The sequence below is a fragment of the Erythrolamprus reginae genome, chromosome 3, assembly GCF_031021105.1.
Source record: "Erythrolamprus reginae isolate rEryReg1 chromosome 3, rEryReg1.hap1, whole genome shotgun sequence".
Classification (NCBI taxonomy): Eukaryota; Metazoa; Chordata; class Lepidosauria; order Squamata; family Dipsadidae; genus Erythrolamprus; species Erythrolamprus reginae.
The window spans coordinates 196,112,881-196,129,122 of NC_091952.1; the positions used below are offsets into that span (position 1 = coordinate 196,112,881).

Consider the following 16,242-nt stretch of genomic DNA (forward strand, 5'->3'; position numbering starts at 1 on the left):
TGTAGTTGTTGACATTGAACAATACAAGATACAATGAATTTGATACAATAGGAGACACTTTAAAATACCTACCTGCATGTTCTCCAATTACAGTATATTAAATATATGTTAATATTTATAAAGCTGCAATTAAATATTAAAAAGTACTGTTTCTGTTATAATTGTATAGGCAATAGATTTTTTAGTGTGCAATTCATGAAAGGTTAATTGTGAAGCTACAATTTTAAATATATTTGGTTTGTTTGTTGAGGGAGTTCACATATCCAAATAAGAAAATTAACAAACCTTCTATTTGAAGAGTGAAACAGTTTTCTCTGACCTGTACATAATGTTCTCTAGAATGTTCAAGAAAAGTCATGTGCTAGTAAAGAGAACAATGTATGTACTTAAATATCCGCTTTCATTGTTTAGTTAAGAGTGGTCTAAACTATTCTTACAGGAATGCAATATTTTTATATGGAATATTATGATAATTTACTGTTGATTAGAAACTAAATAAAATGGAGGATTTAGTCATCTATTTGCCGACTGAAAAGTAATCTCTACGGAATTTCAGTTGGTCTAATTCCTTAGTGTGTCTGTAGTGTAATTTATGTTATTGCTATGAATTAGTTAATACAGCATTGGTATTGTATTTTATGTGGCAATCCATTCAGTTTGGATTGATATGTTTCAGAAGTTTGCAAATCAGAATATTATAGCACCAACACTTCTAACATGGCAAGGTAAACATAATTTGCTATGACAGATGATCTTTGAACTTTAAAAAAAACAAGCTGAAGGAATAAATAGTCCTGAGAAATAATTAGAGAAGCAAGAATTTGGCCCAAAACAGCTTTTTTACTGTTTACAAGGAAAAACATGCATTGAGGCTTTGTTTTTTTATTTATGAATATGAGAACTTCAGGGAAAGAACAAGCCTATGGACAATGCTGTATTATATTGTTTAAGTGTGGGAGAATGGTATGCATGACTTTGTATTTACAGCATGAAACGTGAAAATAAAAGACCATAATATAATTAAAAGGTCTGTTTTTAATACTTGCTTATTAAATATATAACAAAGAAACAGCCCTTCCTTATATTCGTTTTTTAATTATCTGGATTAAAGTCAATTATCTTTATTAAATTAACTAAAAGTCTATTATTTAAATTTCAATCCCTTTCAAACATGAAAGAAGTGGGAGGGGTAGCTATGAAAAAGAGACTGTGAGAGATGTTTGTCCCATTTCCATTCAATTAGTTCTAATTTCTGTCCTACAATCTCCTCTTGGAACTTTCCCTTTCATTCCCACTTTTCCTCCCTAAGCCTAAATCTCTAACAGTAGACTCTCTTCCTATATTATGTGAAGTAAACTTGATGAGTTCTACTCAACATTCCTATTCAGTAGAAGATATCTGAAACAGAAAAAGCACAGTTCCACATGTAGACTTCAAAGGAAGAAAGATTGCATAACATTGAAAGTAATCTGGTTACAGCTTGATTATTCAAAGCAAGAAACAAAAATTAAACACATCCACTTTATCCAATTTCAGTACAATCAGCAAGCTAGTTTGTTGGGTGAAGGTCAAATTGCATATTAGAAATTCATTATGGATTTAGGGGTGAAATTTAGAAGGTTCTGACAGTTCTGGAGAACCGGTAGCAAAACTTTTGAGTAGTTCGAACTTCAGAGAACTGGCAAGTACCACCTCTGGTTGACCCCGAGTCAGATGGGAATGGAGATTTTGCAGTACCCTTCCCCTGCCACACCCACCAAGCCACACCCACAGAACCAGTAGGGATACATTTTTGAATTTCACCCCTGTCTGGATTATATTGTAATATGTTTGTTCCTTATATTAAAAAACATTTGGTAAGAGTTTTTTCCTTGTTACTGATTTAATATAAATTAGTCTTGCAATCTGTTGTTTTTCAAATATTTTGGAGTATAGGTTAAATGAGATAGAAGTTGCAAACTGGCTGTATCTAAAACCTGATGCAATCCTTTTTCAGGTTATAGAATCACTAGGAATTATTATTTATAAAGCACTGGATTATGGCTTGAAAGAGAATGAAGAGCGAGAGCTAAGCCCTCCCTTGGAGCAACTGATTGATCGTATGACTAATACAGTGGAAGCAGATGCAACCAAAGATGAAGGTTATGAAGCTCTGGATGAAGCTGCAGATGAGGAACATAAAGACAATATTGAAGTTATACAATCTTATAGAGATGTCATGAAGGTATAGTTTTAATCAGTTTATCCAATGTTGATATTTAAGAAACAGTTAAAGTAAATGACACCTTTTATGTTTACGTAGAGCACTGACGTGGCTGTCTAATAAGAATATTAGAGTTTACCTAAATATTATAATGTTAACCCTATTTACCCAGACAGTACTGTATATTCTAATTTAAAATATTATTTTCCTCTCATATATGCATTTTGATTTTGTTTTTACCACATTTCAGTTTTCAAGAGTCTATTGTCTTCTATTACAGTCCTTCCAATGCGAACCTTCTTGGGAATTTCATCATTGCATTGATGTAATATTCTTCTACAACCCACGCATTCTTAGCACATTCCATTTTCATATAAACACATACCAGAGAGATCTATCAATCTCAGTCAGATTAAAATCTGAAGAAAAAAGTTGGGTACATAAAAAAGCATTTTTCTGTAAATAGTCCTTTATTTAACCTTATTTATTTAGCATCGTAAAGTTACCTTTTAATTCAGCATGAAAGTTTTTCTGTCAAAATACAAAATACAATATTACATCTTAAGTAGTTGCTATCTCTAGATCATTATTAACATAGCCTTCGAGTGAACATTGATTCCTGGTGACTATCTTCCACACTTAATGACCAGTTGCTTGGCAACTGTTTGAAGTTAGGACCGCACACACACTCCAAGCTCCTTACAATTTCGTCCAAGACAGCTGCACATCTCATCGCTGTCAAATAGCTGCAATCAATGACTACATTTCAGGCACTTGATAACCAGCTCAATTTTGTGATGAATTGCAGCATTCCTTGAACCCATGGCCATTATTTTTGACATTGTTTGCCAGTTTTTGAATCTGTGTCTGGGTTCCACAAAAAATAGCCACGACAAACATGATTCATTTAATGACTTCGACTTGCTAACAACAGTTAACAACTGCTGCAAAAAAAATTATTAAATCTGATCCAATCACATGGTACTTCAGCTTATGGCTGTCATGACTTATAATAGAAACAGCTTATGGCTGTCATGACTTATAATAGAAAGTCCATGCTCCATTGTGGTCATAAATCAAAACTGCCTATAATGTAGGCATTGTTTTCTATTGCCTTTATTTTATTTATTTTTTTTTTATTTATTCATTTGTCCAATACACAAATACATAGGAAGAAAAATAGATATGTAGTAATATATATAAGGGTAAAGTGAACTTAGAGGAGACGATATATGAAAGAAAGAAAATATATATGATAAGTGAGAGAAAGGAAAGACAATTGGACAGGGGACGAAAGGCACACCAGTGCACTTCTCTTAGGAACCTGGAGAGGTCAATCGTGGAGAGTCTAAGGAAGAAATGTTGGGGGTTAGGGGTTGACACAATTGAGTCCCGCAATGAGTTCCACGCTTCGATAACTTCTCTGTCAATTTTAAAGGCTATTCAGTAGACTAATATTAAACAGATACAATCCTACTTGTTGAGATCCACCTGATCCACTATATTTTTCAGAGTATAAGACACACTTTAATTTTTAGGTGAAAAATCTCGCTACCAGGTATTCATCTAGCTAGTATCTTTAGTCTGGTGAGCTTCAGCACATTATTTTATCCTCTGGTTAGGGTTGAAAAAAAATATTTGGAGGGAGTAATGAAAAATTCCTGCAAGTGGGGAAGATCATTAGCACATCATTAGGGCTGTAAAAAAAAATTCGGAGGGGGTACCAATGAAAACAAGTCTGCAAAGACTTAGGATTGGGTAAAAAAACATCTTCAGAATAGCAATGAAAAAATCCTGCAAGCTGGGAAGATTGTTAACACCTTTTTAGGGCTGAAAAAACCTTTTTTGGGAGGGAGTAGCGATGAAAACAAGCCTGCAAGCTGGGAAGAGCCGAAGAATGTTAGGACTGGGGAAAAAAGCTCTGAAAAAACTATATTTGAAGTATAAGATGCACCCAAATTTTCAGCCTCTTTTGGGGAGGGGGGAAGGTGCATCCTATAATACGAAAAATATATTATATGCCATCCAATTGACATCTATTATGTACTATGTAGGAGAAGAGTTGGGTAAAGAAAGGTCCAATTTCACCTGATCAAAACAACCTTCTACAATACTAGACCAAAGATAACAGCACACAGAATTTGTGTTTGTGTGATACACGGTGTCTATATGGCTGTGCTACAATTAGAAAAAACCAAAATATGTCCATTTATGAGAAAGTCACAAATTGCTGTAGTTTTGGATAATGAGGGGAAAAAATGGTAAAGCATTGTCTTAACCAATAACACAGCATCATCTGCAAACATTCCTTGTGCATACCACAAATGTTCCTTTTATCCATAAATATATTAACAACCAAGGAGACAATCCCCCCCATCCTTACCCAATTTTTAACCATTCATTAAGCATTCCTTTCTGACAGATGGTCTATTTTCATCATATGCTGCACCTAATATGTTCAGCAAACATAGTTAAGCAAAAATCTGGACTGCAAACTTCTTCCTAACACAATGACATAAAACCACTTGTGAAATTTTAATTTTAAGAACAATTATAATTTGCTTCCTTGTTTGCTCAAATCTGTACGAGAATTATAGTTTTTCTTAAAAAAAACATTATTATATTACTTGTTGTATATGTAGTGAGCTTGTATTGCTTTGATGGTTTACAAAAGTATACTCAGATAAAGCAATGATAAAATTCTTAAAATATTTTAAAAAATCAATTTCAAAATTGTTTGAAAAGCCACTTTCCCCCTCATCTTGCTGTAATAAGAAAGTGCTCGCAGATAGGCACTATGTTCACCCTCTCTTGTGAACGCAAGCACTTTTAAATTTTTTATTCTGAAATGCAGCACACCTAAACACTACACTGTATGTAAGTACAGTATTTCTGTGTTATCTTTTTCAGGCTAATTTTTCACGCTCTTTTAAATTCAGGGTTGTTTTTTGGGGTATTGAAGAAAGCTATACTATCCAGTATAAGTCGCCCTCGACTTACAACAGTTCACTTAGTGATCACTCGAAGTTACAATGGCATTGAAAAGTGACTTGTGACAATGTTTTACTCTTATGACCATTGCAGCATCCCCATGTCACATGATGTACATTTGGATACTTGACAGTTGACTCACATTTATAACGGTTTAGCGTCCCGGGGTCATGTGATCTCCTTTTGTAACCTTCTCATAAGATTCCCTTGAGTTCATAATTGTGATATAGCCAAATTTATGGACATTAGAAATTAATAGAGGGATAGAATCAAGATCACGTGAAGTGTTAATACCAGTATTGGGTTGTTACCGGTATGGATAAGCATGGCACACTGGTAGCGAAAGTTGCACTGTGTGCGCAGCTTTACTTCTCCTGCCTGCGCACCTCTCAGTGTGTTTTTTGCTTCTGCGTATGCACAGGAAGCAAAATCTTGTCCGATGCTCCAACACTGGAAGTTTTTAAGAAGATGTTGGCTAACCATTTGTCTGAAGTAGTATAGGGTCTCCAGCCTGAGCAGGGAGTTGGACTACATGACCTCCAAGGTGCTTTCCAACTCTGTTGTTGTTGGGTTGTTGTTGTTGTCAACAATACAACACAGCAAATGAGGTCACTATGCTGGATTTGGTATTTCATCACCACTCGGGCGCTTCCCAAGTACCTAGGACGTTGTGATGTAGCGGCAAATTATGTGTGCTGACCCCAGTAAAATGGCCTTTTGCAGTTGAGAGATGGAAATTTTGTCAATTCCGATGGTTTTCAAATGTCCACTGAGATCATTTGGCACTGCGCCCAGCATGCCAAGGACCACTGGGATCACTTTCACTGGCTTATGCCAGAGTCATTGCAGCTCAATTTTCAGATCTTTGTATTTCACAAATTTCTCTAGCTGCTTCTCCTTAATTTTGGTCTCTCCTGGGATTGCTATGTCGATGAGCCATACTTTCTTTTTCTCCACAGTCATGATGTCTGGTGTATTATGTTCCAAAATTCGATCAGTCTGAAGTCAGAAGTCCCACAGTAATTTTGCTTGCTCATTTTCAACCACTTTTTCGGGCTTATAATTCCCACCAGTTCTTTGCTACTGGTAGTTCTGGCACAAGTTCCAGTGGATCATCTGTGCCACAACATCATGCCTATGCTTGTAGTCAGTCTGTGCAATCTTTTTACAGCAACTGAATATGTGATCGATTGCTTCGTCTGTTTCTTTACAGAGGCTGCACTATAATAACATCATCATCATCATCATTATTATTGTTGTTGTTGTTTTTACCTCTGCTTTAAACCTTGTCTAAACCTTATCTAAAAATCTGAAACTAATTGCAAACAATGTACAGTCAGAAGCAAATCTGCCAAGCTTTGTAACTTGAAGAAGATGTTGAACTGATGCTGATCATGGAAGCAGTTTGCTAAGTTCATATCTATCCATATGTACCTGGAGAAGAAATAATCCTCCCACTGTTTTGTTTTGTTTTCCTACTTTGTCAAGCCTTCGGTATAATTATTTTATTAGGATTTATTCTAGATGCACTGGTTTTATTCATGCATATATTCATGGGCAGAATAGCTCTAGGTATTGCTGGATAATGTATAGTTAAACAACATTTTTAAAAAAATTTCTTGGATGAAGAATAATTCAAGTATGATTTAAAATATTTTTAAAATCAAATTATATTTCTCTGATATTTAAACTATAAATATTCCTATTTTCTCTGTAAAACAAAACTCATTCTACTATTGTAACATGTTTGCACAGCTTTGCGCTATCCATCTGCCAACCCAATCAGATGCCCCAAATCACTATCAAGCAGTATGTCGTGCACTATTTGCTGAAACAATGGAGTTGTACACATTCTTGGCCAAAATTAAAAGTGCTAGAGAGGTAAGCAATCTACACATCACTTAGTAATTTGGCTTTTTTCATTTTAAAAATGTCATATATTTCTGTCCTTTAGTACTAACACTCCAAAACAATTGTTTTTGTAATTATAAATACTATACTTCTACTTTGATGAATTACATTTGTCATGATTATTTTGATTTCCATGGCACAATATAATTATATCTTAAATCTGTCCCTATTGGTATTGGGCTTTTTCACTATTACCATATTTATTTTGATTTTAGTTTTTAAATGGATATATTTAATATAAATTCATTTTGTGACTTGAAAGTAGATTCAAGCTTTTTACTTCTCACCATCTTGTTCCTTCAGCACTCTCACTATATCTTTCATAACAGTGTGTTAACATATTATCTTCTTTATTGTGTCTATTAAAAACATTAGTTTTGGAAGTGACAAATGCCAAAACAAACATGATAATTATAATATTTTTAAGTATGTGTTTAAAATCTTTAAAAATTCTGATGGTGCTAATGTTGTTTCAGGTGTTGCTAACTTATAATGCATAATATCCTTTATCATTGGCCTTGCTGGATACAATTAATAGCTATAGTTCAGCAATATCTGTATGGCACCAATCATTGTAAACAAATATTTTTTTCTTTTAATTAATAGAATTTAAAGAAAATGCAGGAAATGGATAAAGAAAGAAATGAGGAATCTAACACTGACCTTGATGAATTAAAAACTGCTGATTGGGTAAGATTACTTTTTTAAAAATAAAGTAATAGCTTTATATTACAAACTTATGGACAGACAACACAATCTATATCAAATGTTTCTCTCAATTGAATTCAAAGATACACATATCTAAAATCTATGAAATCATGGTTAATATTAGATCTGTTCTTCCTCTGTAAATAATAAATAATTTATTGTTATTGAAGTTAAGAAACATGAGAATAAGGTGCTCTATTAATTTCAAGACATTCAACTGATTGTTTGATTATGTGACAATGTAATTTCCTATTCTGCTTACACGCCTACAAAGAAATATTGGCTCTGTTAGCTAAAATGAAAATTAGTTGGAAAAAGATAATTGTTGCAATATTTAATGAAATAAACTCTAGCTTATAAAAACTGAGGCATAATTTTGTTTCATGATACATGTAGAAGTTATAATAAGAGTTTATTTAAGTTTAGCAGAGCTTAAAATAAAATAATACAAACTTCATCACTATAACCCTTTATTTTTAACTACTTCAGGCACAGTTTTGGGTTCAAGTTATGAGAGATTTGCGAAATGGTGTAAAACTTAAGAAAGTTCAAGAACGTCAGTACAACCCTCTTCCCATAGAATATCAGCTCACTCCATATGAAATGTTGATGGATGATATTCGATCCAAGCGCTATACTTTAAGAAAGGTTATGGTAAGCTCCATAATTTTATCATTCTTTGTATACTCTTAAATTATGTTAGAAATTTGGGTCTTAAAAAGGACCAAAAAAATTGAACTATTTTAGTTAATTTGAAAAACTAATGCCTTCTGGAGGGATTTTATATTGTTTTGTTTAATTTTTGCCCTTAAAATATTGGAATATTAATTAATTTTACAAGCTGTTTTGAAAATCACTTTGACTTCAATAAAAGTGTCTATCTCAAAGGATCCTCTATTTGGAAGCTTTTTCTTTAGGAACATAAAAACTACCTGTGTAGATTTTTGTATCATATCATGTAGACTTAACAAAAAATGCCGTTCAGCAGGAACACTATTTTATAAAATTGAAGTTCATTTTATTTCATCATATATATGAAAGCTGTAAACCCTTTAGCAAAAAATTTGGACAGCTCCTATGTATAGTGGCCTGCCAGCAGCCTCTGCAGCCAGGGACTTTGGAACCTCCAGCACCTCTTGGTAGTGATGGGAAAGGAGGGCATGCAAGAGCATGCAGGGCTGCCAAGAGGCAAGAAGGTTTACTCTGGAGAAGGTCTCCTTGAGAGTAGAGCTGCAGGCTAATTGGCCACACCCTTAGACTACTTAAATCCTAACCATGCAGGGAACAATGTTGCTTCTAAATCTTGACTTCTGCATTTCCAGTTTGCATTCCAGCATGGATCTTGTTTCTTGCATTGTCTAGTTTGGGAATTGTGCGTAATTATTTGAGGGCTCGGCTCTGGGGCAGAACAGGTATCCCTTCCTGTGACCATTCAGCATAGGATACTTTCTAAAGCTAATGCTTTATATAGAGTAATCTAAAGTGCAAAGGTCCCTGAATTCAATTTCTGAAGACCTTTTGAACATCTGGGTAGCTATATTTTACAGGTTTAAGATAATATAAATCTGGTTACATAGGTGGTCAATGGGCTGCATTTCAGTAACCACTGCAATTGTGTTTGTTCTAGAATTCATTGCCTTTTTGGATTACATGATATGATGTGCAAGCAGAATAACAGATATTTTTCTTTCTCTCTTTTAGGTCAGTGGGGATATTCCACCACGATTAAAAAAGAGTGCCCATGAAATTATCTTGGACTTTATCCGGTCTCGACCTCCGTTAAATCCTGTATGTAATATAATGGAGAGTACTGGGGGGAGGGGGGGTTTAATGAAAACAAGAAAGTTTCTATATCTTTTTTACTTTACCATATTCAGCTTTCTTCTATTGTTTTTCCCACTCTTCTCTAAAATGTAGAAAAAAACAGATTTTTATTTTGTAGCATTGACATTCTTCAAATGCATTTATATAAAATTAATACACATTAGAGGAATTATTTTGAAATAAAATCTCATGTATTTTTCTGTTTCATATCAGCATCCTTTATGAAATATGCCTTATGCGCTATTCCTTTGCAATATCAATTTGCTGTGTCTGCTGCAGCTGATAATTCTTTTAGCCTGTTGGCTTTGTCATCTGTTTTGATATGAGGATCTGTCCCTTATCTGAAAATGTGACTGTGTATATTGTGTATATACCAGAATAGCAGAGGAAGAGAATTGGAAGGGAACTTGTAGGTCTTATAGTCCAACCTCCTGCTCAAATAGGAAACCCTATAACAGTGATGGCAAACTTATGGCACGGGTGCCACAGGTGGCACGCGGAGCCATATCTGTTGGCACACGAACCATTGCCCTAGCTCAGCTCCAGTGTGCATATCTGTGCTGGCCAGATGATTTGTGGCTTGCACAGAGGCCCTGGGAGGGTGTTTTTGGCTTCCAAGGAGACGGGGGAGGGCATTTTACCCTCCCCCAGCTCTAGGGAAGCCTTTGGAGCCTGGGGAGGGCGAAACACGAGCCTACTGGGCTCACCAGAAGTTGGGAAACATGCCATTTCCAGACTCCAGAGGGCTTCCAGGGAGGTGGAGGAATCTGTTTTCACCCTCCCCAGGCATTGAATTATGGGTGTGGGCACTCGCGCATGCACAATAGTGTGCGTGCATGCACTTTTGGAACTCGAGGAAAAAAAACATTCACCATCACTGCCCTATACTATTTCAGACAAATGATTGTCCAATCTCTTCTTAAAACTTCCACTACAAAGATGAACAAGGTGCTAATTCATAACTGTGGTTCTTTGAGTGGTCACCTGTGCATTGATATAACCTTCCTTTCATCCATCTCAGGCCTGCAAGGAAGAACTTCTTTTTGATATCAGTTCAATGTATTAGGCATATAGTCAGAAAATCAAACCTGTAGCATGTGCAGTGGTTAGACAAGGGACACTTTTCCCATTTAAAACATATTTAATACATTGTTTAGGCTGAAGAAGAGTTGGAATCTATTTAAATGTATATGCAATGATTACTTGGAAAACCACAGTTATATTATAGGCAGGCAAACTACTATTTTTAAATTGTAGCTTAGAAATTTACCATTATCTTATTTCAATGAACATGCAGTTCAGGTAAAGCCATGTACATTGATGAACATCTCTTAAGCATTGTCAGTATTTTTCTTTGAGATACGTTATTCTTTTCAGGTATCTGCAAGAAAACTGAAGCCAACTCCACCACGGCCACGTAGCCTCCATGAAAGAATTCTGGAAGAAATAAAAACTGAAAGAAAGCTGAGACCTGTTTCACCTGATGAGGTCAGGCGTAACAGGCTAGGTGAGTACTTTGATTTTGATGAAACCTGGTTCACCTCTTTGGGCTCAGGAACTGAGTGAATTGCATGTGATTTGTCCTTGGATGATAAACCTCCCCAACAGGTCTAGGCTAAACTGAGAAGATGAAACATAACCCCTCAAAGAAGGCAATTAAGTTATCAAGAAAATTGTCGTGCATATGTAATAAAATGAGACAACCCTCCACTCTGTTGTACAGTATGGCACTGAATGCTGGGCAGCAACAATAGGGACTGAAAACTATAGTATCTCCATGCCATGGAAATGCAAATGCTCTGATGGATATTGGGCATCTCCCTTCTTGACCACATCACAAATGACATCATTCAACAGCATTTGGGTGTGTCACCAATTACAGAGAAGATAACAGAAGGCCGTCTCTGCTGGTATAGACATGTCCAGAGAGCAGCACCTCCCACAGTGGCCAAGACTGCCTACCAACTGGAAATCAATGGCCAGCAACCTCTCAGGCATCCAAAATAGTGATGGTGAGACACCATCAACAAAGACATACAAGCCATGGGCCTGCGCCCCAGAGATGCAGCTAACCACGCATTCAATGATCCAAAAAGCGGACCCTCCGTCTGTGGGAATACTGCTAGGAAGAAGAAGATGATGATATGTGATGAAACCTCTAGGAATCAAAGTATCAAAAAAGAAAACTTTTTCAAGATGTGTTACTCGGGTCCAGTTTTAAAAAATGTTAGCCATTTCAAGTGCCTGGTTAATTAATCTCCATCGCTGCTTATACAAAGAAAAATACTGTATAATGAAATGGGTAACATTAAAATATGAACACTTTGAAGGGACTTTAATTTTCTATTGAAATAAACCAAGGAAGCTGATTTAAAATTTTAAAATTAATTCTCATACAAGCTTTAAGCTTATATCTCATTTTGAAAGAGGGAATTGGCAATGGATTAGTAATACCAATTAATGCCAATTCTGTTACCTCTTTATGGAATCTCTGGGGTTAAGAGATTTCTGCCCAATAAGAATTAGGATTACGTTGGATCACTTACATAAATCATATGCCTACCCTTGTTTGTAGTCTTTTCAGTTCCTCAAACAGAAAAGCAATAAAGCAATGAAGCTGATTGTTTGTAATCAAATTTCTAAGGAAAAGTCAATATCTCAGTGTTATCAGATTGCCGGTAAAAACAAGATTATAACTTTCAGCAAGTCACAAGCTATTCCATGGCTCAAATTATCTGAATTCCCATATAAATGCTATTAGGCTTCCCTGGATATTTGGTGTATATACTATTACTTAACAGAGGTTCTTTTGAGTTCGTTTGTTTTAAACTATAAACCATTACTCAAAAATGTGGGCAAGGCTATTTCAAACATCAAATGTATTATTTTAGTTTCAATTTGTAATAGAAAATATATTATACTAACTCAGTATTGATATTTATTCAAATGTGATGCCCCCTGGTTAACAACCACAGGTAGTGCAGTCATTCAAAGTTATGACAGTATTGAATGAATGAAAATTATGACCAGTCTTTAAAGTTCTGGCTATGATCGCAATTTGGATGCTTGGCAACAGAATCACACAACAGTTGCAGCATCCTGCAGTTACGTGATGACGAATTTCCCCGTCAGCTTCCCACAAGCAATGTTAATGAGGAAGCTAGTAAAGAAGGCTTCAATTCATTCTAGTAAGTCTATCCTACCCATCAGCAGCCACCCTCAGCCCTGCCATCCTCATGTTGTGTATTACCAGCTACCTACACACCCTGCCCTGCCTGGCAGCAAGCACCCAAAGCCCCATTTGCATTCTCACCACATCTTGATACCTGTTCACACAGCTTCCCCTGTCTATCAGCAGCCACCTACCTGCCTGCTGGCCTGCTTTCAAACTGCCTGACACTTGCAACTTCCTGCTGGCTTCCCCACTGACTTGTTTTTTGGGGATGCTGACAGGAAATTGCAAGGAGGTCCTTAGTGACCTGCAAACCTCATTTAATGATGGCAATGATGCCAGGATTGTTGTTGCAAGGCAATATAGGCATATGATATCACACTTTATGACCACACCAGTTAATAATTGAAATCCCGGTCCCAATTGCCATTATTAACTAGACTACCTGTATGTTTTTCCTTATAATTTCATATTTACTTTTTTATTTAATTTGACTTCTATGCTGCCCAATCCCGAAGAACTCAGGGCGACTTACAATGATATAAAATTACAAATACAGTGGTACCTCATCTTACGAACGCCTCTTCTAACAAACTTTTCAAGATACGAACCCGGTGTTTAAGATTTTTTTGCCTCTTCTTCCGAACTATTTTCACCTTACGAACCCAAGCAGCTGCTGCTGGGATGAAGGGGTTTGTTTTTTTCCCCTTTTTTGAAGAAAGAAAAGGGAGGGGCAGCTTGGAGGAGTAAAGATTTTGCATGCTTGCAAAAGCACTGAAAGGTGTCTTTTTAAGAAAGAAAAGGGAGGGGCAGCTTGGAGGAGTAAAGATTTTGCATGCTTGCAAAAGCACTGAAAGGTGTCTTTTTAAGAAAGAAAAGGGAGGGGCAGCTTGGAGGAGTAAAGATTTTGCATGCTTGCAAAGGCACTGAAACTGTGTCTTTTGAAAAAAGAAAAGGGAGGGGTGCCCCCCTTGCCTTTCTTCCTTCCCACTCACCCTTTAGCCTAGCCTTGCTTCTTCCACCCTCCCCCTTTAGCTGCTCCTTCCTGCCCTCTGTTCGCCTCCCTTTTAAAGTTTGGGATTTTCCTGAAGGATTTGCACGCATTATTTGCTTTTACATGGATTCCTATGGGAAACATTGTTTCATCTTACGAACTTTTCACCTTACGAACCTCCTCCTGGAACCAATTAAGTTCGTATGATGAGGTACCACTGTACAATAAAAAAGAAGTCAAACATAAATTATAAAACTATAAAACCCCAATTAAAACCCATGGTTAAACTATCCATTCAGCATGCATGCATACCATTCACACAGTTTGGCCATGATAGATGTCAATTCATGGCCAAGGTATCTATGCAGCGGTAATATAGTGTTTATCAGTTTCATTTTAAGAACATGCAAATAAGATACAAGAAAGTTCTTCCTCTTGACAATATTCTTTACTTACTACCTTTTCTCAGAACACTTTCCAAATCTCTTTTGAGAGGATTGCAACTCAGATTTAAGAGATACTGTATGTCTCTGTGTCTAAGAGACAGAAAAGTCCCATGAAATGGGGCCTCCCCCCCCCCATGTAGAAAGCTGTCTCACTTTCTAAGCAGATGTTTTTCACATTTAGGGGGGGGATCCCCAAACTTTAGTTCTCACAATGGATTTTCTGTCACATCACAATTCTTTACATAATTGTAATTTTTAGGAGATAAATACGACAGTAGCAGTTCTACTTCATGCTGTTTTTCTGCTTTTCTTAGATGTACCCACATCAGCAGCCTCCCAAAACCTATTAGAAAGCTGTATAGCGAACGGCAGCTTGGAATCCAAAGCAAAGGTAAATGGCCCTGGTGCAACAACAAAATTAACGGTGCAGCGGAAGAGACTTTTGAAAGCTCCCACTTTGGCTGAGCTGGGAAGCTCAGATTCAGAGGTAAGAAGCATAGCAACAATACTATGTACTTCTACATCCTTTCAGTTTTAGATTTTTACAAGTAATCCTTGACTTATAATTGGTCATTTAGCAACCATTCATATTATGATGGACCTCCCAAAACTACTTACAACCCATTTGAAGTTTCAGCAGTCATCCTCCGGTAAATTGATCGTATTTTGGGTGCTTGGCAGCCAGACTGCATTTACAATTGCCATATCCTGCAGTCACATGACTTCGATTTGTGACATAATTTTGGGGGGCAGTTGGAAAACAAAGTTTACTTCTGGTTTCTGGCAAAAAATACCCATTATGGACAAAATACTTACTTAACCACCACTGTATTCATAACAACCAATTAATTTACTTAACGATCGCCGCATTTGCTTAATGATCACTGCAAAAATGATAATAAAATCAGGGAGTAAATCCAGGCTAAATTACAGTCATAAGTTGAGGACTACCTGTAATAAGTTCATTTCCATTTACTTCTTTTATTGGTCATATTGTTTTGCTTAAAATATTGTATAGAACATTTGGTAAAAGTATTTTTCAAATCATTTTGAGCAAAATGTGGTTTTATGCAATTCATCCTAATGACTACTGTTAAGATTAAAACCTAATTATAAAATTAGCCTGCAAATTAACTTTGAAAAGGGCAGCATAGAAATCAAATAAATAAATAAATAAATAAATAATAAATAAATAAAAGCTGCCTATTTTCTTTGTGATGTCAAATGCAGATTCAGTCTGTGTGTCATTATCCAGTTCTGACTAAAAGATGTTAGAAAAACCATCTATATTAAATAACCTTGAATTAGGTCATGTTCCTGATGTTGGTAACATTTGACATTCAGTTGTTTTACTTTGCAATCACTTCACCTTTGGTTGTACAAAATCCCAGTATAATGTTCCTTTAACATAGGTACTGTTGATATCTATAGTACACCACTGAATTGCTTTTAATCTATGAGGCTTGCACATATGGACGAGAAGCTTATAGCTATCAGCCTATTATATGGCCTCTATACTCTTTTCTGCTGTTTCAAAAAATAGTGATATTTTGTTTTCTAGAAGCATTTTCATTAATATGACAAGGTGTTCATATACTTCCATATCCTGCATCATTAAACATTATGCTACGTTTTTCTGCATATTGTTTATACTGTTTCCCAATTAAGGAGAAGGGAGACACCTGATTGCCATATTTTATTATTTCAAGGAGGAGTCTATACCCAAATCAGCCAGTAGTGGTAGTGTTTCTCCGTGCCAGATGGAAGATGTGTTTCTGGAGACCACATCTGGAAAAAAGGGTGAGTAAAAATGCTAAAAACAAATACAGTTTTCTGCAACAGTAGAAACATTTAGAACCTGGGTGGATTAAAAGAGATTTTATTGTGTATGTGTGTGTATGTATTATGATGTGATACAATATAAGATGAGATGAGATATATATGATAGGATGGTAGTTTCATTCTAGTTGTATGGCATCATTACAAGTATTGT

At 35.9% G+C, this 16,242-nt stretch overlaps 1 protein-coding gene across 5 annotated transcripts in view; it reads left to right on the top strand.

Annotated features, from left to right (window-relative positions):
* SPIRE1 (spire type actin nucleation factor 1) overlaps window positions 1-16,242 on the top strand; it is a 58,242-nt gene that overhangs the window by 27,310 nt on the left and 14,690 nt on the right. For all 5 annotated transcript variants that reach the window (XR_011558705.1, XM_070747501.1, XM_070747503.1 and 2 more), the window contains exons 3-10: window positions 1,997-2,224; window positions 6,950-7,075; window positions 7,712-7,795; window positions 8,303-8,467; window positions 9,515-9,601; window positions 11,015-11,144; window positions 14,564-14,736; window positions 15,959-16,049. Coding sequence is in view for 4 of the 5 variants with exons in the window: in XM_070747501.1 (XP_070603602.1) it covers window positions 1,997-2,224; window positions 6,950-7,075; window positions 7,712-7,795; window positions 8,303-8,467; window positions 9,515-9,601; window positions 11,015-11,144; window positions 14,564-14,736; window positions 15,959-16,049 (1,084 nt within the window). In the remaining variant the exon portion in view is untranslated. The remainder of the gene's footprint in view (window positions 1-1,996; window positions 2,225-6,949; window positions 7,076-7,711; window positions 7,796-8,302; window positions 8,468-9,514; window positions 9,602-11,014; window positions 11,145-14,563; window positions 14,737-15,958; window positions 16,050-16,242) is intronic.